Source organism: Perca fluviatilis, unplaced genomic scaffold (genome assembly GCF_010015445.1).
Source record: "Perca fluviatilis unplaced genomic scaffold, GENO_Pfluv_1.0 PFLUV_unplaced_scaf_2, whole genome shotgun sequence".
In the NCBI taxonomy this organism is placed as follows: Eukaryota; Metazoa; Chordata; class Actinopteri; order Perciformes; family Percidae; genus Perca; species Perca fluviatilis.
Window position 1 is genome coordinate 511,306 of NW_024375613.1, and position 25,524 is coordinate 536,829.

The 25,524-nt window shown below is 39.0% G+C and overlaps 1 long non-coding RNA gene, 2 pseudogenes and 3 gene segments (V, D, J or C); 3 read left to right on the plus strand and 3 right to left on the minus strand.

Annotated features, from left to right (window-relative positions):
- LOC120555172 overlaps window positions 1–25,524 on the minus strand; it is a 194,946-nt pseudogene that overhangs the window by 131,415 nt on the left and 38,007 nt on the right.
- LOC120555120 overlaps window positions 1–25,524 on the minus strand; it is a 195,943-nt pseudogene that overhangs the window by 58,069 nt on the left and 112,350 nt on the right.
- On the plus strand, window positions 707–25,054 carry LOC120555180. The gene is made up of 2 exons (XR_005638643.1): window positions 707–763; window positions 24,486–25,054. It is a non-coding gene; the product is annotated as an uncharacterized LOC120555180 (long non-coding RNA).
- On the plus strand, window positions 913–1,582 carry LOC120555141. The segment is given in 2 exon segments: window positions 913–992; window positions 1,208–1,582. Coding segments are annotated over 2 exon segments (366 nt in total).
- On the minus strand, window positions 2,998–3,358 carry LOC120555167. The segment is given in 1 exon segment: window positions 2,998–3,358. A coding segment is annotated over 1 exon segment (258 nt).
- On the plus strand, window positions 22,907–23,411 carry LOC120555160. The segment is given in 2 exon segments: window positions 22,907–22,958; window positions 23,066–23,411. Coding segments are annotated over 2 exon segments (339 nt in total).

Sequence of the window (25,524 nt, forward strand, 5' to 3'; positions counted from 1 at the left end):
TTAGATAGTTGCATGCCTGTTCTCATTTCTGAAGGTTTGAAGTATGGATGCCAATGTAAAGCTATACTCAAGATGGGCTTCTCTCATTGGTCAATCCGTGGTTGATCACATGATGAATAAGTCTGATCATCAGAGATGGCTCTCCTTCTTTCTCTTCCTCCTCCGCTTTCCTTTTTCTCTTCCTCCTCCCTATTGTCGTCCTCCCCTTTGCTCTCTGTCTGTTGTTGGCATCCATTGTTCAAAACAGGTAATCTGACCTTTGACCTATGTATAGGCCTATACTAAAGCAGTGATTGGTTAGTGTTCAGTTAAGCATAAAGTGTTTGCACATCTGAGGAGTGTGTGTGTCTGCCCTGGTAAATAAGTGTAGCATTTTGATTAGTTGTGTTTGGAAAAGGAAATCAAGTCACTTCCTGTTAGATTTTGTTCTTATGTAGAGAATTGTGTGTAGTGTAAAAAGAGTTGTATGCAATTGAAAGTGAGTGAAAGAAATAGCTTATGGTTTTTTCTCAAGCATGTCATCTGAGATCCTCGGCCTCAGCCTTCTCTAAAGACTCATCACTGCTTTACTTGTTGAAATCTTCACATTACAAAACACCCAAACTTGTCAAACCTGCATTAATATTAATAAAACTAATAATTTTCAAAAAAAAAGACCATAATAACAAACTGGAAAAACAGAACAAAACTGTCAACAAGTCACTGGATCAGTTTACTACCAGACTTTTCAATATCCTCTCCATGTGAATATGTAAATATGTAGGTCCATGCTCTCAGCACTGAGGGGGAAACAGCATGACATGTTGAGGACAGCTACAGTTCACTGACTCTGTGTGTTTGCATATGTGTCCTGCCTCTCTGCTCCCAGCCGTTAAGAGGCCAGTGGTGATCAGTGACTGTCCAGGACTTTCAGAGACACTGACACGCCGGCACCACAATGATGATGATGTCACTGCTTCTACTGCTGGCCACCCTGGGGCTCCTTGTTCAGGGTGAGACTCTCTTCTGAAAACTTTGCTTCAGGATGCAACCAGGTTCACCTCAATGATGTTCTGCTATGATGGAGAAACACTGGAACAAGCAGCATTTACCTTCTTCCATCTCTTCTCCATGTTAAAGAAATGAGACTCTTCTGTTCGGATGTTGATCATCTTTCTCCAAGCTGGATTTGTCTCAATAACCCTTCTGCTCTTTTCATGTTTTCCAGGTTCATCAGGAGAAATCATCCTGACTCAGTCTCCTGGATCTCAGTCTGTTGCTCCAGGACAGTCTGTCTCTATCAGATGTAAAGCCAGTTCAGGAATTAGTAGCTACCTTCACTGGTACCTTCAAAAACCTGGAGAATCTCCTAAACTTCTGATTTATTATGCTACAACTCGTCAGTCTGGTGTTTCGGACCGTTTCAGTGGAAGTGGATCTGGGTCTGATTACACTCTGACCATCAGTGGAGTTCAGACTGAAGATGCAGGAGATTATTATTGTTCACAGAGTGGTTACAGCTTCCCGTTCACACAGTGATACAACGTCGTACAAAAACCTCCTCAGCTGGAGAGGAACTGATCTGACTCAACAGCTGCACAGAAACTACACCACTACACATGCGTATTAATACAGTATAACAAATACAAGAAGAAGAAAAGTGTAACACAATCATGCAACTATAGAATTTCCAAAATTACGTAATTTCTTTAGTAAGTATAGCTATTCAGATGACATATCCTTTCTGTCTTTTGACAGATTATTTTTACAATAATTGAGTATTTCAACAATTATCTTGAATTTTAAATTTAATGAAATCATTCTAAATCAAAACATAACTAGAATAATTAGGATTAAACTAATTAAAGGGTTTAAAGTTATATTTTATTGAAACACATCAAGAGTTGTCCAACAAGCTAAGACTCCTTTCAGTGAAACGGTAAAAATAATGTATTACAGTAAGACTGTTTCCATCAGTTTCATATTAAGTTTCACAAATTTGATTTAAGGTTTGTACCTTCATGTAGAATTTTGTTATTTTTCATAATTGTTTTTATTTTTATTGAGGTATTCATTTCAAATTCTAAAACCATTTGCATTAAATGGTTTGCAGATATACTGACAGGATTTTACATATTGATTTAATAGAAATGAAATATTTACGAAATAGAAATCCTGATTTATCTAAGGTGAAGATATACAGTACATGCATTACTTTAAATAAAAGGGTTGAACTTTGTTAGAATACTTAAAAATATAAGATAGGATTTTTTACGATTTAATGACATACTACAAAAATGTCAGATTTCAAAAACACTAACCTGTGTGATAACAACATTGTAAAGTTGCACATGAATAACTCCATAATAAAACACTATTGGTGTTTTTCTGGTTGTTTTTCAAAAACCAGCAACACTGACATTAAATCTTTGGTTTATAAATCTCAGTTCGAATTATGCTATAACTATATGTTGACGATGCTCTAAAATTTTTTTCAAATTTTAAAAATGGTATTCAGTAACTTAGACTACAGTTTTAAATTATTTCATAAAAATGTCCCCCTTTCATCCACCCATTCACAAAGTGTTCATACCTAAATTCAGATAATAATGTTAAACAGAGAAACTGTCAGGTCAGCCTCAAAGAGTTTTGATATAATCCTCTATGATGTAATCGCGTGCACATAAATCTTAAAATCGTTGTAATTTGTATGTATATAAACTGTATATCTCTTTATATGGACCTACTTGTGAGTTGCAAATAAAGATTTATTTTTATAAATTTCTATATCTAAACATATAGCCAGGTGAAGGAAACTGTTGTTAAATAAAGATGCATACTTTTTCATATGAATCATGTTTTTATTGTCTTACAGCATTAACAGCATAAGGATTATTGCAACAAATAAAACATTGCTATTTCAAGTTGAACACTGTTAAATTGGTCTGATGCCAGAGAGAGAGAGAGAGAAGAAAAAAAAAGAAAGAGAGAGAGAGAGAGAGAGAGTAGCAGAGAGCAGACTGAGATCAGTATCAGGAGTGAAACCAGTAGCAGAGTCCCAGTGAGTCAGGTCAGGACTGGGAACACTGGTCTCTCCTCAGTGTCTCTGAGAGCGGAGTCTGGGAGCCCTGGGTGGCCTCACAGGTCACAGAGCCCACCTTCTCCCACTGGTCTTTAGGGAGCCTCAGGGTGCTGCTCCAGCTGTACTTGCCGTCCTTCCCCAGCACCCCGGGGCTCCTGCTCTCCTCCCAGCTGCTGCTGCTGCTGCTGCCGTCCACCTTCCAGGCCAGACTCCAGTCTGAGGGGAAGCCCTTGTTGGCCAGGCACATGAGTGTGGCCTTCCCCTTCAGCAGCTCCTCACTGGAGGGGCAGCACCGTCAGGGTGGGACGGACATCACCTAGGGAGACACCAATCAGCTTAGAGGACAGGGACCACACAGCTGTCAATCAACCAGCGAACACTTGGACACCTTGACTGTGTGAGAGTTGGTTTTCTCCTTTAAGGAGTTTCTGTCAGATGGTTTTTCTGCCCCACCAGTCACTCACTCACACATTGTTTCACTTCCCTTTATGAAGCCTCTCATGTAAATCAGCACAGAGAGAATCATCTACACAATGAGCTGATATATATCAAACTATACACTGGAAATAAAATGTCAACTTTTGGACAAATCTTTAAACCTCCAAATCAAAATCATCACCAACCTAACTATACATTACTTTAAAGTATTTAGTGTAATAGAAACAAATCCAGAAAATGAGCTGACAACATCAAATGTTCTTCATGTGGATTTCGATCATCATTACCAAACTGTTCAAATAGTTTTCAAACTTTGAAAAAATACATGACCCAGTAAAGAGATGTTGCACATTTTCAAATACCGATCTTTATCTTTGCTCTGTTCAACTGTTTGAATATTTGAATCTTCATTTGCTTTAAACAGTCATCATTGATGTGGAAAACGAAAAATGAATCTTGTAGAACAGTTTTTCAGTTTTATCTTTTCCACACTTCAAGTCATTTCAATTTCAGTTTGACAGAAATGTGTAAAGAAATGTTTAGTGAAGCTGGTCTGACGTTAGTCTCCACGATAAAGGAGGAGAAATAAAAACATGAATACATATATATTTTATCAACTGTACACAGAATTTAAAACATTACTTTACAATATTTACAATATAGTTTTAGTATTTGTGCAGAAACTTACTTCCAACATTCAGTCTGGTTCCTCCACCGAACGTGTTCCACAGTGATACAAAGTCATTGAGCCGCGGTACAAAAACCTCTCACTGTAGAGAAAGCCCCGGTCTCTGACTTTGTCAGACTGAAACTAAACCTACAAGCCCTCAAGATGCTACTTTACCATTAAAGTTGGAAATAATGATTTATCCTCTGACTCAATATTTCATTTTTTTTACAATGGACTTTTTAATTTTCTATTTCAACAAACAACATTTGCCTTTTAGTGCAAAATATTTCTGTAAAAATTATGAATTAATATTTCACAAATCTGGAAAGTTAAGAGTACAGAAAGTAAAGGAAGAAAAATAGCTCCTGAAATAAAAGTTTAAAAGTTTGACTTACTTCCAACATTCAGTCTGGTTCCTCCACCAAAAGTCCACCACAGTGATACAAAGTCATTGAGCCGCCGTACAAAACCTCTCACTGGAGAGACACGGCTCTCTGACTTTGACACAAACAAACTCACCAAAATGAGGCTGTTATGAAAGATAACTGACAATAACACAGTGCTGCAGATTTCCTTAATGCATGTTTTAATATATGTTAAATGTATGTAATTTCTTCTCTTGCAAATAATTTAAATAACAATAAGACAGAGTAGGTTGACTTTATTGTCCACCTCAGTGAGAATTTGTCTTTGGCTTCTCCCAAAGTACAGCAAATGTAAATAGAATCCACATAACACAGCACACCATTAAAAACATACAGAATATACAGAATACAATATACAATAGTGTAAATGGGCAGGTAGCAGCAGATAAGTTATATGAATAATTCAAGAAAGTAAATCTTATAAAATAACAAGTGTTCCCTGATGGAGTCATTCTGTGTTCAATGGCTGTATGGCATAGGGAATAAAATACTTCTTGTAAATGTTCCAGCAGGTCCATGGGACCCTAAATCTAACATTTACTATACTCTGATAAAGTGATTGATCCATTGATGAACAGCATCATCAGAGTAATCCAAGTCCCTGTTGGAGTCAGTCAGAGCATTTCCATAGAGAGCCACTTTGCATCAGCAGCACCATGCTCCAGTGCTCTGGGAGAGTTTATAGTCCTGAGAGTTGAACACTGGATGACTGACAGCTGTCCTTCATGACAACAGAAGACACAGAAATCCTCCTCATCAAAAACATGACTTTGATCTCCGTCCTCATCTGGACTCTCCTCTGCTGCTGCTTCACAGGTAAAGTCCAGAGAATCAAACTCCTCTCCTCTATCAACATCCGTCCCTCTGAAATGAAGCCGACTAAACCGTGACGCTGCTTTATGTTTTTGTCTCTGTATCCTCAGAGTCCAGCGGTCAGTACACAGTGACTCAGCCTGGAGCAGTGAGCTCTGCTCTGGGAGGCTCCGTCTCCATCAGCTGTAGGACCAGTCAGAATGTTCATGGTGGGAGCTATCTACACTGGTACCAACAGAGAGATGGAGAAACTCCTAAACTGCTCATTTACTATGCTAGCAATCGACAATCAGGGATTCCAGATCGTTTTACAGGCAGTGGATCAAACTCTGACTTCACTCTGACCATCAATGGAGTCCAGACTGAAGATGCAGCAGTTTACTACTGTCAGAGTCTTCACATTCCCAACAGTCAGTATGTGTTCACACAGTGAAAAAGCGTCGTACAAAAACCTCCCTCAGTCAGACTGAACAGAAACTGAACTGACTGCTGCAGCTGGAAGCTACTGCAGAGACTGATACACTTCAATGACACACACACACACACACACAAACACACACACACACTTTATATTTACATTTACACACTTAACATTTTACAATAAAAGGGAGACACACCATGATCAAGTTTTTACAAAAATATTCATTCAAACAAATTAACCTAAATTAAAGGGTTAACTTAAGTAATTAAAGTATGGGATGTGGATATCAGTAAAGTCAGTTTGTGTGATGTGCATGAGTGGTAAATATGTGTGTGCAGGTGTTGTAAAGGTTGATAGGAGCAGAGTAGAGAACTAAAGCAGACGGGAGAGGAGCAAAGCTGCAGCAGAGTGGAGAGTCAGCCAGAGAGAGGGCTGCACTGCATCCAGACTTAAATAACCTCCTGCTACTGGGAACATCCTCAGCTGTTCCCAGTTGTTCTAACATCTCCTGCAGAGAGAGCACAGACAGCTGAATCACACAGCTAACTCAAGATGACACCATCCATTCAGATCACATTACAATCTCATGTTCTTATCAGATTCATGCCAAAACAACCAAGGAGTCAACTTGAAACAAAAAATAATACATAAATCCATAATCACATCTATATAAAGTTCATGCAAAAAACCATTTTCCCATACATGCAACCCAAACAAAAAACGCAAATACACTGAGACCAAAAGTTCATTCTTGACTTTAGAAACAACAAAACAATCTCTTCACAACGTCCATCCATTAACTGTTGAGCTTTCAGTCAGACCACATGATCTTCAGAGGTAGGACCAAGTCACTGTTTTGGATGTCCGAGTCAAGTCCCAAGTCAAGTTCCAAGTCATACACAACAGTGTAATATTACATTTAAATTGCACAAATCATGAATGCCTTTTTTAAACAGGTTTTATCACGTGCTACTGAACATAATAACACTGACCCAGCAGTTTAATACTTTCATAATGTATTATGTCTAAATGAAATAAAAGATAAATGTAAAAGAAAAAAAAACATAAACATAGTGTGCCAGTCTGCCAGAAATAGGTCCTAGAGTTCTATAGTGAAGTTACTCACTTTATGGAGGAATAATCTGTGCCTGCATGTGTGTGAGAGAGAACGGAACAGTTTGCATAAAATAAAATAACATCAACGAAGGAATAAACGGTTTCATTCACTCACAAGGTTGTGCTTTTACTGTTACTAAAGGTTACCCCAAGATTTCTCTGCTATAACGTTAGCCATTTACTTTTCTTAGATTTTAGGTTAACAGCAGCTTCAAATATCAAAAAGAAATCGGAAGATGTTGAATGTATTCGACCCAAGTGTTTCGCATGTTGCCATCCATTATTTTTTTACCACCATGTAGTCTTCATGAGCGAACAAAATGATCTTTTGTGTCATCATTTCCAACTGGCACTCAGCAACATAACTTCACTTCTCCATGTTTGTCTCCGGCATATGCTGTCCGGTCTGCAGTCTGTCAGATCGGCTTACAGTTTTTACCAACAGCTTACACACGTTTTCACAACTATGTCTCCTTTTTTCAAAACTTTACACACAATTCTCAAAACGGCACACACAAAATGCTAAATGCCTCACATCTCCTTCAAAATGAAACACTGCATTCAAAATGCCATCAACACATCTCAAAATGAAGCATTTGCATCAAATGGCAAAAACTTTTTTCATAGTAAATTTTTGGATGTGATGTACACACTGTTCTAAATCTAAAGCTCTTTTGTCTTTCCTAGGCTCATATCTACATTTACAATGTTCGAGAGAGAAAGTAATCTGCTGAGAGTGGTTGAAAAGTGTACTGCAAACAACAATTTAATGTTACAGTAAAACAGAAAATATGTATCAGGCAAAACATTAGTTTTGTAAGAGGAGCTCAGTGTTGTATACAGTAGTATGGAACAAGGAAACAATAGTACAAACATATGTAAACCAAAGGTATCATTTTTAGAATAAAGAATATGTGTGTGTGTGTGTTGGTCGGTGAGGGTATTGTATGCACTTTGTGCAAAACAAAATCTGATAGATTTATAATGCTGAAATAGTCATTAGATAGTTGCATGCCTGTTCTCATTTCTGAAGGTTTGAAGTATGGATGCCAATGTAAAGCTACTCAAGATGAGCTTCTCTCATTGGTCAATCCGCGGTTGATCACATGATGAATAAGTCTGATCATCAGAGATGGCTCTCCTTCTTTCTCTTCCTCCTCCGCTTTCCTTCTTTCTCTTCCTCCTCCTCATTGTCGTCCTTCCCTTGCTCTCTGTCTGTTGTTGGCATCCATTGTTCAAAACAGGTAATCTGACCTTTGACCTATGTATAGGCCTATACTAAAGCAGTGAATGGTTAGTGTTCAGGTAAGCATAAAGTGTTTGCACATCTGAGGAGTGTGTGTGTCTGCCCTGGTAAATAAGTGTAGCATTTTGATTAGTTGTGTTTGGAAAAGGAAATCAAGTCACTTCCTGTTAGATTTTGTTCTTATGTAGAGAATTGTGTGTAGTGTAAAAAGAGTTGTATGCAATTGAAAGTGAATGAAAGACCGAGAAATAGCTTATGGTTTTTCTCAAGCATGTCATCTGAGATCCTCGGCCTCAGCCTTCTCTAAAGACTCATCACTGCTTTACTTTGTGAAATCCTCACATTACAAACACCCAAACGTGTCAAACCTGCATTAATATTAATAAAACTAATAATTTTCAAAAAAAGACCATAATAACAAACTGGAAAAACAGAACAAAACTGTCAACAAGTCACTGGATCAGTTTACTACCAGAATTTTCAATATCCTTTCCATGTGAATATGTAAATATGTAGGTCCATGCTCTCAGCACTGAGGGGGAAACAGCATGACATGTTGAGGACAGCTACAGTTCACTGACTCTGTGTGTTTGCATATGTGTCCTGCCTCTCTGCTCCCAGCCGTTAAGAGGCCAGTGTTGATCAGTGACTGTCCAGGACTTTCAGAGCCACTGACACGCGGCACCACAATGATGATGTCACTGCTTCTACTGCTGGCCACCCTGGGGCTCCTTGTTCAGGGTGAGACTCTCTTCTGAAATCTTTGCTTCAGGATGCAACCAGGTTCACCTCAATGATGTTCTGCTATGATGGAGAAACACTGGAACAAGCAGCATTTACCTTCTTCCATCTCTTCTCCATGTTAAAGAAATGAGACTCTTCTGTTTGGATGTTGATCATCTTTCTCCAAGCTGGATTTGTCTCAATAACCCTTCTGCTCTTTTTGATGTTTTCCAGGTTCATCAGGAGAAATCATCCTGACTCAGTCTCCTGGATCTCAGTCTGTTGCTTCAGGACAGTCTGTCTCTATCAGATGTAAAGCCAGTTCAGGGAATTAGTAGCTACCTTCACTGGTACCTTCAAAACCTGGAGAATCTCCCAAACTTCTGATTTATCGTGCTACTTCGTCAGTCTGGTGTTTCGGACCGTTTCAGTGGAAGTGGATCTGGGTCTGATTACACTCTGACCATCAGTGGAGTTCAGACTGAAGATGCAGGAGATTATTATTGTTCACAGAGTGGTTACAGCTTCCCGTTCACACAGTGATACAACGTCGTACAAAAACCTCCTCAGCTGGAGAGGAACTGATCTGACTCAACAGCTGCACAGAAACTACACCACTAGACATGCGATATTAATACAGTATAACAAATACAAGAAGAAGAAAAGTGTAACACAATCATGCAGCTATAGAATTTCCAAAATTACGTAATTTATTTAGTAAGTATAGCTATTCAGATGACATATCGTTTCTGTCTTTTGACAGATTATTTTTACAATAATTGAGTATTTCAACAATTATCTTGAATTTCAAATTTAATGAAATCATTCTAAATCAAAACATAACTAGAATAATTAGGATTAAACTAATTAAAGGGTTTAAAGTTATATTTTAGTGAAATACATCAAGAGTTGTCCAACAAGCTAAGACTCCTTTCAGTGAAACGGTAAAAATAATGCATTACAGTAAGACTGTTTGCATTAGTTTCATATTAAGTTTCACAAATTTGATTTAAGGTTTAGTATTTTATGTACATTCAATGTACCTTCGTGTAGAATTTTTTTATTTTCATAATTATTTCTATTTTTATTGAGGTATTCATTTCAAATTCTAAAACCATTTGCATTAAATGGTTTGCAGATACACTGACAGGATTTTACATATTGATTTGATACATTTGAAATATTTACAAATTAGAAATCCTGATTCATCTCAGGTGAAGATATACAGTACATGCATTACTTTAAATAAAAAGGGTTGAACTTTGTTAGAATACTTAAAATATAAGATAGGTTTTTTACGATTTAATGACATATTACAAAAATGTCAGATTTCAAAAACACTAACTTGTGTGATAACAACATTGTAAAGCAGCACATGAATAACTCAATAATAAAACACTATTGGTGTTTTTCTGGTGTTCTTCAAAAAACCTGCAACACTGACATTAAATCTTTGGTTTATAAATCTCAGTTCAGAATTATGCTATAACTATATATTGAGATGCTCTACAATTTATTTCAAATTCTAAAAATGGTATTGAGTAACTTAGACTACAGTTTTAAATTATTTCATAAAAATGTCCCCCTTTCATCCACCCATTCACACCATGTTCATACCTAAATTCAGATAATAATGTTAAACAGAGAAACTGTAAGGTCAGCCTTAAAGAGTTTTGATATAATCCTCTATGATGTAACCGCTGAACATAAATCCTTAAAATCGTTGTAATTTGTATGTATGTATATTTTTATATTTTTTCATATAAACTGTATATCTCTTGGATATGGACCTACTTGTGAGTGAGCTGAAATAACATTTTTTATTTAACTTATATATCTATTTAAACATATAGCCAGGTGAAAGAAACTGTTGTTAAATAAAGATGCATACTTTTCATTTGAATTATGTTTTATTGTCTTACAGCATTAACAGCATAAGGATTATTGCAACAAATAAAGCATCACTATTTCAAGTTGAACACTGTTAAATTGGTCTGATGCCAGAGAGAGAGAGAGAGAAAAAAAAAAAAAAAAAAAAAAAAAAAAAAAAAAAAGAGAGAGAGAGTAGAGAGAGAAAAAAAGCAGAGAGCAGACTGAGATCAGTATCAGAGTGAAACCAGTAGCAGAGTCCCAGTGAGTCAGGTCAGGACTGGGAACACTGGTCTCTCCTCAGTGTCTCTGAGAGTGGAGTCTGGGAGCCCTGGGTGGCCTCACAGGTCACAGTGCCCACCTTCTCCCATTGGTCTTTAGGGAGCCTCAGGGTGCTGCTCCAGCTGTATTTGCCGTCCTTCCCCAGCACCCCGGGGCTCCTGCTCTCCTCCCAGCTGCTGCTGCTGCCGTCCACCTTCCAGGCCAGACTCCAGTCTGAGGGGAAGCCCTTGTTGGCCAGGCACATGACGCGTGGCCTTCCCTGGATCAACTCATCACTGGAGGGGGCAGCACCGTCAGGGTGGGACGGACATCACCTAGGAGACACCAATCAGCTTAGAGGACAGGGACCACACAGCTGTCAATCAACCAGCAGACACTTGGACACCTTGACTGTGTGAGAGTTGGTTTTCTCCTTTAAGGAGTTTCTGTCAGATGGTTTTTCTGCTCCACCAGTCACTCACTCACACATTGTTTCACTTCCCTTTAAGAAGCCTCTCATGCAAATCAGCACAGAGAGAATCATCTACACAATGAGCTGAGATATATCAAACTATACACTGGAAATAAAATGTCAAATATTTCACAAATTCTAAAACCATAACTATACATTAATTTAGAGTATTTAGTGGAAACAAACAAATACAAATAATCAACTGACAACAATGAAATGTACTTCATGTGGATTTCAGTCATTATTTAACAAACTGTTCAAAAGATTTCAAACTAAATTTGCAACAATATGACATTATATTTATAGTGTAACATTAAAGAACAACCTTTACAAACATTTTAAGTAGAATATAAGTTTTGTGTTCATCATCAAGTTATTTAAATTGACAGAAATATTTATTGAGGCTGCTCTGAGTTAGTCTCCATGATAAAGGAGGATGAATAAAAACATGAATACATTTCATCAATAAAACAACAATTTATCTGACCATTCAAAAATGTAATTTAAAACATTACTTCACAATAATGTATTAACTATTGATGTGCAGGAACTTACTTCCAAATTCCAGTCTGGTTCCTCCACCGAACGTGTACCACAGTGATACAAAGTCATTGAGCCGCCGACAAAAACCTCTCACTGTAGAGAGCCACGGCTCTCTGACTTTGACACAAACAAACTCACCAAAACACATTCACAGTTTACCCAGTTTATGTCATAACGGGTCACAATGTTTAAAATTCATTCACAAACTATAAAAATGTATTTAACCTTTACTTGGAATTAAATGTTAAATATCTACTAACAATATAAATGTCTCTTTCAGCGAAAATAATTGAAATATTCATGAAGAAAAATTCCCAATAAATTTGGCCAAATTGTAAATAATTATCAAAAAAAATGTTTATTGTAGATGATGAATGAAAAATAATATTTTTTAGTTAAATCTGTCTCACAGTGATTTGATTGATTTGTGTTGCAGTGAATCAGTGGTTCTGGGAGGGGGTGGCCAGTGTCCCCTTAATATTAAGCCTTGACCCCCCTCTGCCCTCCCCTTACTTTTAGCAAATATATTCGTATATTTTTAAACCCACCTTTCTCCTCAAAGAGGGGATATTATTCATGTACATCGATAAACAAAATGTAGATTAACACTGAATGAGTGATCTTGTGTTTATTGTTATATGAGTACCGTTAGTCTGTTGTAGAAGCAAACCTATGGAGGGTAGGTGGATTTTAACAAATACTTAATATATATATATTTGGTACCCCTAAAATAGCTTATGGACTCAAACAAAAGACTCATACAAATGAGCAGCCACATATTCCTAATCAATACTCTGATAAAGTGATTGATCCATTGATGAACAGCATCATCAGAGTAATCCAAGTCCCTGTTGGAGTCAGTCAGAGCATTTCCATAGAGAGCCACTTTGCATCAGCAGCACCATGCTCCAGTGCTCTGGGAGAGTTTATAGTCCTGAGAGTTGAACACTGGATGACTGACAGCTGTCCTTCATGACAACAGAAGACACAGAAATCCTCCTCATCAAAAACATGACTTTGATCTCCGTCCTCATCTGGACTCTCCTCTGCTGCTGCTTCACAGGTAAAGTCCAGAGAATCAAACTCCTCTCCTCTATCAACATCCGTCCCTCTGAAATGAAGCCGACTAAACCGTGACCGCTGCTTTATGTTTTTGTCTCTGTATCCTCAGAGTCCAGAGGCCAGGTCACAGTGACTCAGCCTGGAGCAGTGAGCTCTGCTCTGGGAGGCTCCGTCTCCATCAGCTGTAGGACCAGTCGGAATCCTAGCTATTTATCCTGGTACCAACAGAGATGGAGAGAAACTCCTAAACTGCTCATTTATAGTACTAGCACTCCGACAATCAGGGATTTCCAGATCGTTTTACAGGCAGTGGATCAAACTCTGACTTCACTCTGACCATCAGTGGAGTCCAGACTGAAGATGCAGCAGTTTACTACTGTCAGAGTGCACATCTCATCAACAGCCAGTGGGTGTCCACACAGTGAAAAAGCGTCGTACAAAAACCTCCCTCAGTCAGACTGAACAGAAACTGAACGGACTGCTGCAGCTGGAAGCTACTGCAGAGACTGATACACTTCACTGAGGACACACACACACACACACACACATACACACACACACTTAAATGCTTTTATTTGGATCTGAAAGGCATCACAAGACAATAACAAGATCCAAATACTGTGGGAAGAGTCATTGACAAGGTGACAGGTCTACATGGCTCACATACTTTGCAGGTCTTTCCATTTATAATACTCAACACATTAAGGATAAACAAAGCATCCCCGTCTCCATATGTGCACGCTCCTTATGATGAATGAAAAAATAAAATTTAGCAATTCTTTCTGCCTCCTTTTTTGCAGCCCCCTTAGCTGCATCCCCTGACCACATTCTAATGGACATGGCCTAAGCTTCCAAATACCAGAGTGATTAGTTGTATTCAAGTTGGTGAATGAGATCTACCAGTGGTTGACATTTCAATAGTTTGGAATAGTAGCAAGTGTCCATATACAGAGCAAAACAGCAGCCTACATCAAAGATACATACAGATTTCATAACCTCATTTACAAATACAATGTCAGGAGTTTTTTGTTTTTTATTTAACCAGGAAGAGACTCATTGAGATTAAAAATCTCTTTTCAAAGAGTGTCCTGGCCAAGGCAGGCAGCAGTACAACCACACATACAGTACATGCAAATACAAAATACACAAAAACACTAAAAACATAAAACAACTGAAACAGCAAATCCCTCAAAGTCAACCAAGTTTGGAATTACACACACACACACACACACACACACACACACACACACACACACACACACACACACACACATATAAAATATGACATACTAGGCTACACCTTCCATCTTTGAAAATACATTTACTTGAATTGTTTTCCTAAAACAATGATGTACAAGACATTAATGTCCTTTACCTCTTTATATTTCTCACTGATCCCTCAGCTGAATGGATTAATACATCGTCAGCGTCAGTATCAATCATGTGTTCAGAGTCCACAATCACAAAACCAAGTCTCTGGCCATCTGATCTGTCCCTAACACTGTAATGGAGCTCAGTGTAAATTCTTGCAGGAAGACTTCTAAACTTAATCCATTCTCTCTCTTCTAAAACTGAACAGCTGTTAGAGGCGCTCACTTTTATCTAACCAATCAGAAGCGGCCTTGAATTTCACAAGCCAATCACAGCACGACACCCCTGTTTTAAACCTGTCTCTCTCTGCTGCTCAGTTGTCATTTCAGGCTAAGAACACAACCCTCCTCCTCCTCCTCTTGCTCCTCCGGTCTTCATCCTGCACGGCTCCTGGTTCCTCCTCCGACCAGACTGCCGTCGGCTCCCTCGGTTCCATATTCGGGTTCCTCACACCGCCATCAGTGTCTGGACTCCATCGGGGGATCAGCTTCTGGCCTTCTGACCCCCTAATTATATATCATTTAATAATGGAGTCTAATCTCCAAAGACTGTACATGTCATATCATGCATTCGTACAATAAATCTTTGCATATCTGCAAAGAAGTCTCTCCTGATTGAATTGTTAAATCTTATCAATTCAAAGCATGTCCTGTAGCTACCATCCATACAGTAATAGTATCAAAATCAGTTGTAGGAGAACTTTATGGGGTCTACTTAACACATCCCTCTAGCCCTCGGACCTGGTGAAATATTAACCTAAGTCTGTCACATCATATGGACAGAACTATAAAGACACAATGTTCCTGTTCCCAGGCAACCCCAGCATTAGCACAACACTTTGCGATGGTTAGCTTGTTCCCTGTGACGATATATGCTAAATGTAACGTCTCTTTCACATTGCAGGTGACTGACCTATCTGGGTGTGTTTGGAGATGTCTGATGAAGTCCGATATTGTTGATCCTCCATCATATATCTTGGTGCCACACACCTTGCATGTAGCTGTTAGCTTACTGCCACTGTTTACAAAGTTATTGAAAGCAGAACTAATGACAAAAGGCACAACTCCAGGAGGACTTGGTGTTGCCATTGTCAATGCATTTTTTATGTTGTGCGGCGCACATAAGGCATAGTGCATGCGTTATGTTGCACATTATGACACAAGGCAGTGGACATGCGCTCGTCATACGTTTCCCACAACGTATATGGCCAATAGAAGAAAATAGAAATACATTAATACATTTAGAGTTATAATTGCATGAAAACAGGCTGATGACGAGTCTCGAAGCAAGTCTGAAGTCTTTTGGGTCGAGTCGCAAGTCAAGTTTGAAGTCACTGTTTGTGCGACTTAAGTGCGACTCGAGTCTGAGTCTCAGACTTGAGTCCCCATCTCTGAGACATGACATCACATGTTATACCAAGAGTTGTTTTAAAGTCTTTGTGACAAAGAGTGAGAAAGGCCATTAATCATCTGAAACAGAATTAATGAACATTAAAGTTCAAGACGGAAACATGATTTTTATTAACCTGTTTGAATTCACTTTAATGAATATTCTCATCCTCTCTCTTCCCTTTAGATTTGAAGGAGCTGAATATGTTAAGCTGCATAAAAGAGACAATCTGGAGAAAAAAGTAAAACAATGTTGATGTTTATTGGTCTCGAGGAACTTTTAGCTTTGTTTTTAAGTAAAGAATGTTTATTGCAGTTGGTTGTAATGACTTGTTCCTCTGTGTCCAACATTGTTCATGTTTGTCAGGGCTTGTTTGAGGGAAACAGATGTTCTGCATTAGGGCTGATTACTGAAATGTCTACATACTCAAACAAGTGTTCTCTCATTCTCTGTCGACCCTGAAAAATGATTTTACATCAATAAAACAAGTGCACAGATCCTTGTTGGTAGAATCTGTCATTTTGCATTTTAATTTCTACATTTCTCACCAGTACTTGTGTGTATGGCTCTTAAATGAGAACACAAATGCACATTGGCTGTGTGATGAAGACTATGCAGTTTAATAGGTTTTAGTAATTCAACAGAATTCATAAACCAATCCAATTTCTCAATTTCTTTATGCATTATATCATGAATAATATATATAAAGTCAGTGTTCTCAGCACTGAAGAGGAAACCCCCTGTCCCTGTTGGAGTCATTCAGCGCATTTCCATAGAGAGCCACTTTGCATCAGCAGCACCATGCTCCAGTGCTCTGGGAGAGTTTATAGTCCTGAGAGTTGAACACTGGATGACTGACAGCTGTCCTTCATGACAACAGAAGACACAGAAATCCTCCTCATCAAAAACATGACTTTGATCTCCGTCCTCATCTGGACTCTCCTCTGCTGCTGCTTCACAGGTAAAGTCCAGAGAATCAAACTCCTCTCCTCTATCAACATCCGTCCCTCTGAAATGAAGCCGACTAAACCGTGACGCTGCTTTATGTTTTTGTCTCTGTATCCTCAGAGTCCAGAGGCCAGTACACAGTGACTCAGCCTGGAGCAGTGAGCTCTGCTCTGGGAGGCTCCGTCTCCATCAGCTGTAGGACCAGTCAGAATGTTTATACTTGGGGCAGCAATCACGCGTTAGCCTGGTACCAACAGAGAGATGGAGAAACTCCTAAACTGCTCATTTACTATGCTACTACTCGACAATCAGGGATTCCAGATCGTTTTACAGGCAGTGGATCAAACTCTGACTTCACTCTGACCATCAGTGGAGTCCAGACTGAAGATGCAGCAGTTTACTACTGTCAGAGTTTTCACTATGTCAACAGTCAGTATGTGTTCACACAGTGAAAAAGCGTCGTACAAAAACCTCCCTCAGTCAGACTGAACAGAAACTGAACTGACTGCTGCAGCTGGAAGCTACTGCAGAGACTGATACACTTCACTGAGGAACACACACACACACACACACACACGAAAATATAACACACTACACCTTCCATCTTTGAAAATATTTACTTCAATTGTTTTCCTAAAACAATGATGTACAAGACATTAATGTCCTTTACCTCTTTATATTTCTCACTGATCCCTCAGCTGAATGGATTAATACATCGTCAGTATCAATCATGTGTTCAGACTCCACCACAATACAATCTGTTTGTATATAGATTACATTTGATTTAACATTATAATACAATTAGTTTCCCCTCTTGTAGACCATAATCATATCAGGAATTAAAGCATGTTTTCTGGCTCCTATCACTTCACTCTTAAATGTACAGAAAAGTCTATTGTACACTTTGTAATGCCGATGCATTATTGCAGTGAGGGACTTCCCCAAATATATGAAATATAGAAATTCCCTCCTTAACATTTGTAAATGATCAGACAGCTCATCAGGGGCCCGTTTCAGAAAGCAGGTTTAGTGAAAACTGAGTTTGTTAACCCTGAGATGAGGGAAACTCTGGGTTTTCTGTTTCAGAAAGGGAGGTTAATCAAACCTGAGAGAGAGGGGGAACTCCAGTCCGTTTCAGAAAGAGAGGTAACTTAACATCAGAGTCAGTTACTATGGTAACTGAGCCTGTGAACCTAACCTGGTCGGGAGCAGGTTTTCTTCAAGAAACTCATTTCCTCATTCATTCATTCATTCATTTCAGTCTGTGTCAGGCACATTTTAATGCAGTATGTTATCTGCATGAATAAAAAAACTTATTGGTTTATGTTAGGCAGATTATAAATCTTTTTTTTTCAAACGTGTCATGTCCTTTTGTTGACGATCCCGTTGATGAAAAAGCTGTATTAATTCACAGAGAGTTTACGTCGGGAGATGATACTGAGTCCCGACTATAGATGTATTTTCATTTCCACATAACCGATTTGAGAGGTATTTTTTATCACAGTCCATTAGATATGTAGATACCTTATCCTCATATCACTAACATCAGCCATCATGGACAGGCTTTAACATCCCAGCAGATTCTTTGTGTCGCATTACGTTTTTTGCAAACGGCAGTTTTCTTTATAACAGTGTAGTGCATCATACTGTAATAGTAAAGCCACTGTATGCAGAGCCGTCAGAAAAGTGTGACTCGCTCTGAAACGTTTTTGTAGTGTTCCCTGGACACAAACTAGTGATCGCCATTGAAAAGAAATAAATGATTATACATTATAGTTCTGTTAATGATCATGGTGCTGCAGCCTCAGAATGGGATTAGTATAGTTTACTTTTTCGCCCGCAGGATTGCACCTAAATGAAATTACAGGTGTAATACAATTCCAGTTTTCACCAGTAATATTATAAGTTAACTGTGATTAAATATGAAATGAATACACTGTTAATGCGTACGCATTAACTCGAGCAGCAACTTTCTCCCACACCAATTCTCTCTCTGTTGCAGCAGCAGCCGTTGTCTTACTTTTTTAACGAAATACATGTTAAAACTCGCTGTTTGTGCGCATGAGTATTTCTGCCGACCCGTTTGTTTGTGGTTGTTACCATGGTGAATCGTAGAATCATGGCTCCATTCATGCTGCCTTTTATAGTGGTTGTGCACGCGCGTAACCCTGAGTGAACCTACTCCGAGTTGATTGAACCAACTCAAGTCAGCTGTTCTGGAACTGAAAACTCAGAGTTTCTCATCTCAGGATAAATCAACTCAGAAATCAGGGTTACACTCAGAGTTTGTTAAACCTACTTCCTGAAACGGACCCCAGATGTTTTCTTATGCGAGCATCCAAACAGCACATGGACAGGTGTTTGTTTGTGTTATCTGCAGGACAACGAATGGGAAAGGACACAGATAAGGTGTTTGAATCATGTTATGTCTGAGTATGTTTCTTGGCAAAGGAATTTGTCCACAATAAACAGTTTAATGTCATTGAAATATTTTCAGTGAACCAAAGTCGCCTACATCAAACGTCAGTTGTCAACAACGCGTCACCAACTGGGAAACTCGGTCAGCAAAATCTAGCCTGAGTTTCCCACCTCCGATTCCCACAGGAAGTAACTTGAATGATGACGTCTTCACTGTGAAAAATGGTTTTCTGATATCCGTGAACGTTATAACCTCCTGCTACTGGGAACATCCTCAGCTGTTCCCAGTTGCTCTAACCATCACCTGCAGAGAGAGCACAGACAGCTGAATCACACAGCTAACTCAAGATGACACCATCCATTCATATCACATTACAATCTCATGTTCATTCTTGACTTTGGAAACAGCAAAACAATCTCTTCACAACATCCATCCAGTAGCTGTTGTTGAGATTTTAATCATATCACATACTTTTCCTCAGCAGATGTTATTAAAATGTGGATTTTCAAATTCCCATTCCTCTCAGCATTTGTGAGACTTATTGTCCACGTTGGCTTAGAAGTTAAAATATTCCATGAGAACTGGGTGAACTCCGTCTGCTGAGGAAGATCATGGGATTGGATCCAAAGATCTGAGACAAGACAAGACCGAGTAAAGATGCGGCAGATTCCGAGACGAGACCGAAACCTTCAAAGAGTGGTCTTGAGACCAAGACTGATATTGAGAACTACAACACTGGCCTCAGCCTTCTATAAAGACTCATCACTGCTTCACTTGGTGAAATCTTCACATTACAAACCTGTCAAACCAATATTAATATCACTAATCATCAGAGATGGGAAGTAACGAAGTACCAATACTTCGTTACAGTACTCAAGTAGATTTTTTTACTTTACTATTTATTTTTGTGGCGACTTTTTACTTTTACTGCTTACATTTTAACAAGAATATCGGTACTTTCTACTCCTTACATTTTAGAAAATTGGCTCGTTACTTTAGTTTTGTAGAATAGGTCGTCTATCAGGAGTGATTGGGAGTGCATGTTGGAAAATAGCGCGGACACGCGCCTTACACCGCGAGCGGGTGTAAAAACCGCCACATAGAAAAAAGTGAGAGAAAAGAGGATACATCAGTTGAGATGGTGTGTGTGCGTCCTTGAGAACTCTAAGTAGTATAACTTATGTTGTCAGTTCATTTAAGCCTGTTGTTGTATTGGTCTATAGTTCTTGCAAACTTAAAGTAAGTTAGCTAGTGATTTTGTTGTTTGTGTTAACCTGTTAGCTAGGTTGCACGTTGCTTGATCTTATTAAAGCATCAAAAGAGAGAATTGTCTCCGTCCGTGTTTTAACAGACACACCTGGGGCCAAGTTGGAAACCAGAATCAGCTTTAAATACAGTCCTGATCTAGTCCTAACTAACAAGTTTCAAATAATTTCAATGGAGTTACCGTTATTATTTTTCACGTCATCAATACCAAATTCAATCTAATTGGATCTAATTGGATGGGAATATACCGGACGTTGCACTTGATCCAACGACTCGACAGATTCGGCAGCATTCATTTGTGGCAAATCATTGTGGCTTGATGGTGGTAACGTTAGCACTAGTAGTATGGATGTTTGTTTGTTGTCTGTTTAGTAATTCATATTGAATCCTTTATTTTGATTCCAGAAGCCATATTTGAGCACACACACACACACACACACACACACACACACACACACACACACACACACACACACACACACACACACAGATTCCTTTAAATGTTAAGGGGAAGATTAAAAAAGATAAACAGGATCTGTGAATTCTATCTTACTACTCAGTCAGAATCTTATTAACCTGGAGTCCTTGTCTCTATCACAATAATCATATATGTCATGTTTTAGGCCTATTGGCAGACATCCATTTAAAATGTAGGCAATGGCATAAAAAGAGTCCACTGAAGTTTCTCAGCTACCACTCTAGTTAGATTTGTGTGGTCCAGGCAGCTTTTCATAAAAGATTGTATTCATTCGCAAGGCTACTTTTACTTTTATACTTTAAGTAAATTTCCAAGCCTGTACTTTGTTACTTTTACTTGAGTAAAGAAGTTAAATCAGTACTTCTACTTTTTTTTAACAAAAATATCTGTACTTCTACTTGAGTACGGGAAGTGAGTACTTTTGCCATCTCTAATCATTATCAAAAAAAGACCATATTACCAAACTGGAAGGACAGAACCAAACTGTCCACAAGTCACTGGATCAGTTTACTACCAGACTTTTTTATATCCTCTCCATGTGAATATGTAAATACAGTGGCAAGAAAAAGAATGTGAACCTTTTGGAATTTCATGTTTTTCTGAATAAATTTGTCATAAAATGGGATCTGATCTTCATCTAAATCAAGGGGATTGACAAACAATGTGTCTAAAATAAACAAATTCAGATCTTTCATGTCTTTATTGAACACTCATCTTGGTGTCATTTTGACTGGGCGCCCACTTCTTGATAGAGTAGCAATAGTCCCAAAGTGTCTCCATTTGTAGATTGTTTGCTTAACTGTAGACAGGTGAATTTCTAAAGTCTTTGAAATAACTTTGTAACCCTTGCCAGCTTCATGTAAATCAACAATTCTTGATCATAGATCCTCTAAAAGCTCTTTTTCGCGAGACATGGCTCACATAAGTGTGTTCTTCTTGTGCAGCGCAAACTCCAAAAGTTTGAGGGCTTTTTATCAGTCAAAGTAGCTGTAGTCCACACCTCCAAACTCATTATCTTAACGAGACTCCACGTGTGCTAAAACCTGACTCCAATTAGCTTTTTGGAGGTCATTAACTCAAGGGTTCACATACTTTTTCCACAAGCACGATGCAGTTTTTTTTAGTTGTTCTCAATAAAGACATGGAAGATCAAAAAAATGTTGTGTTATTATTTTAGACACCTTATATTTGTCAATACCCTTGACTTAAATGAAGATCAGATCACATTTTATGACAAATGTATTCAGAAAACCATTAAATTCCAAAAGCTTCACGTACTTTTTCTTGCCACTGTATGTAGGTCCATGCTCTCAGCACTGAGGGGGAAACAGCATGACATGTTGAGGACAGCTACAGTTCACTGACTCTGTGTGTTTGCATATGTGTCCTGCCTCTCTGCTCCCAGCCGTTAAGAGGCCAGTGGTGATCATTTAAAACATACAGAGTATACAGAATACAATATAAAATAGTGCAAATGGGCAGGTGGCAGCAAATGAGTCTAATACAAAATACAAGAGAGCAAATATTAAAAAATTACAAGTGTTGTCTGAGGCAGTCATTCTGTGTTCAATCCCTGTTTGGCATAGAGAATAAAAGACTTCTTTTATATGTTCCAGCTGGTCCTGGGAAGCCTAAATCAAACATTTTGAAAGATTTGTCAAGAAGTCAAAGTGTTATTGAAAGATCCTAATCAATACTCTGATAAATTGATTGATCCATTGATGAACAGCATCATCAGAGTAATCCAAGTCCCTGTTGGAGTCAGTCAGAGCATTTCCATAGAGAGCCACTTTGCATCAGCAGCACCATGCTCCAGTGCTCTGGGAGAGTTTATAGTCCTGAGAGTTGAACACTGGATGACTGACAGCTGTCCTTCATGACAACAGAAGACACAGAAATCCTCCTCATCAAAAACATGACTTTGATCTCCGTCCTCATCTGGACTCTCCTCTGCTGCTGCTTCACAGGTAAAGTCCAGAGAATCAAACTCCTCTCCTCTATCAACATCCGTCCCTCTGAAATGAAGCCGACTAAACCGTGACGCTGCTTTATGTTTTTGTTTCTGTATCCTCAGAGTCCAGCGGTCAGTACACAGTGACTCAGCCTGGAGCAGTGAGCTCTGCTCTGGGAGGCTCCGTCTCCATCAGCTGTAGGACCAGTCAGAATGTTTATGTTTCTAACAGGTTAGCCTGGTACCAACAGAGAGATGGAGAAACTCCTAAACTGCTCATTTACTATGCTACTACTCGACAATCAGGGATTCCAGATCGTTTTACAGGCAGTGGATCAAACTCTGACTTCACTCTGACCATCAGTGGAGTCCAGACTGAAGATGCAGCAGTTTACTACTGTCAGAGTTAACACTATCCCAACAGTCAGTGGGTGTTGACACAGTGAAAAAGCGTCGTACAAAAACCTCCCTCAGTCAGACTGAACAGAAACTGAACTGACTGCTGCAGCTGGAAGCTACTGCAGAGACTGATACACTTCACTGAGGACACACACACACACACACACACACACACACACACACACACACACACACACACACACACACACACACACACACACACACACACACACACACACACTTTTTACAACAAAAGGTAGACACACAATGATCAAGTTTTTACAAAATATTTATTTTTACAAATTAACCTAAATTAAAGGGTTAACCTAAGTAATTAAAGTATAGGCTGTGTATATCAGTAAAGTCAGTATTGTGTGATGTGCATGAGTCGTAAATATGTGTGTGCCAGTGTTGTAAAGGTTGATAGGAGCAGAGTAGAGAACTAAAGCAGACGGGAGAGGAACACATCTGCAGCATTTGTGAGACTTATAGACCTTTTTCACAGCAGACATGTTGACATGTCACTGTAGGATAAGCACAGGTGTATTCACAACCATTAATGATGGCTGCATTCCACTTAGGAGAGGCCCTGGTATTGTGCATGCTGACTCACTGAAATAGCTCACTGGGACACTTGATGGAATTGAGCCATTGTTAAGGTTATCAATTTCAGCTGTGCTTATCCTACTATGACAAGTCAAAATGTCTGCTGTGAAAAAGGTCCATTGTGCATGTTGGCTTCGAAGTTAAAATATTCCATGAGAACTGGGTGAACTCCGTCTGCTGAGGAAGATCATGGAATTGGATCCAAAGATCTGAGACAAGACAAGACCGAGTAAAAATGCGGCAGATTCTGAGACGAGACTGAAACCTTCAAAGAGTGGTCTTGAGACCAAGACTGATATTGAGAACTACAACACTGGCCTCAGCCTTCTATAAAGACTCATCACTGCTTCACTTGGTGAAATCTTCACATTACAAACACCCAAACATGTCAAACCTGCATTTATATTAATATCACTAATCATTCTCAAAAAAAGACCATATTACCATCTGAAAAAAAAGAAAACTGTCCACAAGTTACTGAATCAGTTTACTACCAGACTTTTCAATATCCTCTCCATGTGAATATGTAAATATGTAGGTCCATCAGAGATGTTCACAAGTCATTTTTTGGAAGTCCAAGTTGAGTGAGTTCGAGTCCAATTCAAGTCTCAAGTCTCTGGCCATCTGATCTGTCCCTAACACTGTAATGGAGCTCAGTGTAAATTCTTGCAGGAAGACTTCTAAACTTAATCACATTCTCTCTCTTCTAAAACTGAACAGCTGTTAGAGGCACTCACTTTTATCTAACCAATCAGAAGCGGCCTTGAATTTCACAAGCCAATCACAGCACGACACCCCTGTTTTAAACCTGTCTCTCTCTGCTGCTCAGTTGTCATTTCAGGCTAAGAACACAACCCTCCTCCTCCTCTTGCTCCTCCGGTCTTCATCCTGCACGGCTCCTGGTTCCTCCTCCGACCAGACTGCCGTCGGCTCCTCTGTTCGATATTCGGGTTCCTCACACCGCCATCAGTGTCTAGACTCCATCGGGGGATCAGCTTCTGGCCTTCTGACCCCCTAATTATATATCATTTAATAATGGAGTCTAATCTCCAAAGACTGTACATGTCATATCATGCATTCGTACAATAAATCTTTGCATATCTGCAACAAAGTCTCTCCTGATTGAATTGTTAAACCTTATGAATTCAAAGCATGTCCTGTAGCTACCATCCATACAGTAATAGTCTCAAAATCAGTTGTAGGAGAACTTTATGGGGTCTACTTAACACATCCCTCTAGCCCTCGGACCTGGTGAAATATTAACCTAAGTCTGTCACATCATATGGATACAACTATAAAGACACAATGTTCCTGTTCCCAGGCAATCCCAGCATTAGCACAACACTTTGCAATGGTTAGCTCGTTACCTGTGACGATATATGTTAAATGTAACGTCTCTTTCACTAAAAACAAATGTCTTAATGCAAAGTGGAAATCAAGAGAATAGTGGCAGCGCCACACCAATTACAGAACAACACGCATCTCAGTGTCAATCCCTCCTCCTGTACACCATGGATGTCTGAGCCTCAGCAACTACTAACTATAAAGATACAATGTTCCTATTCCCAGCATTAGCA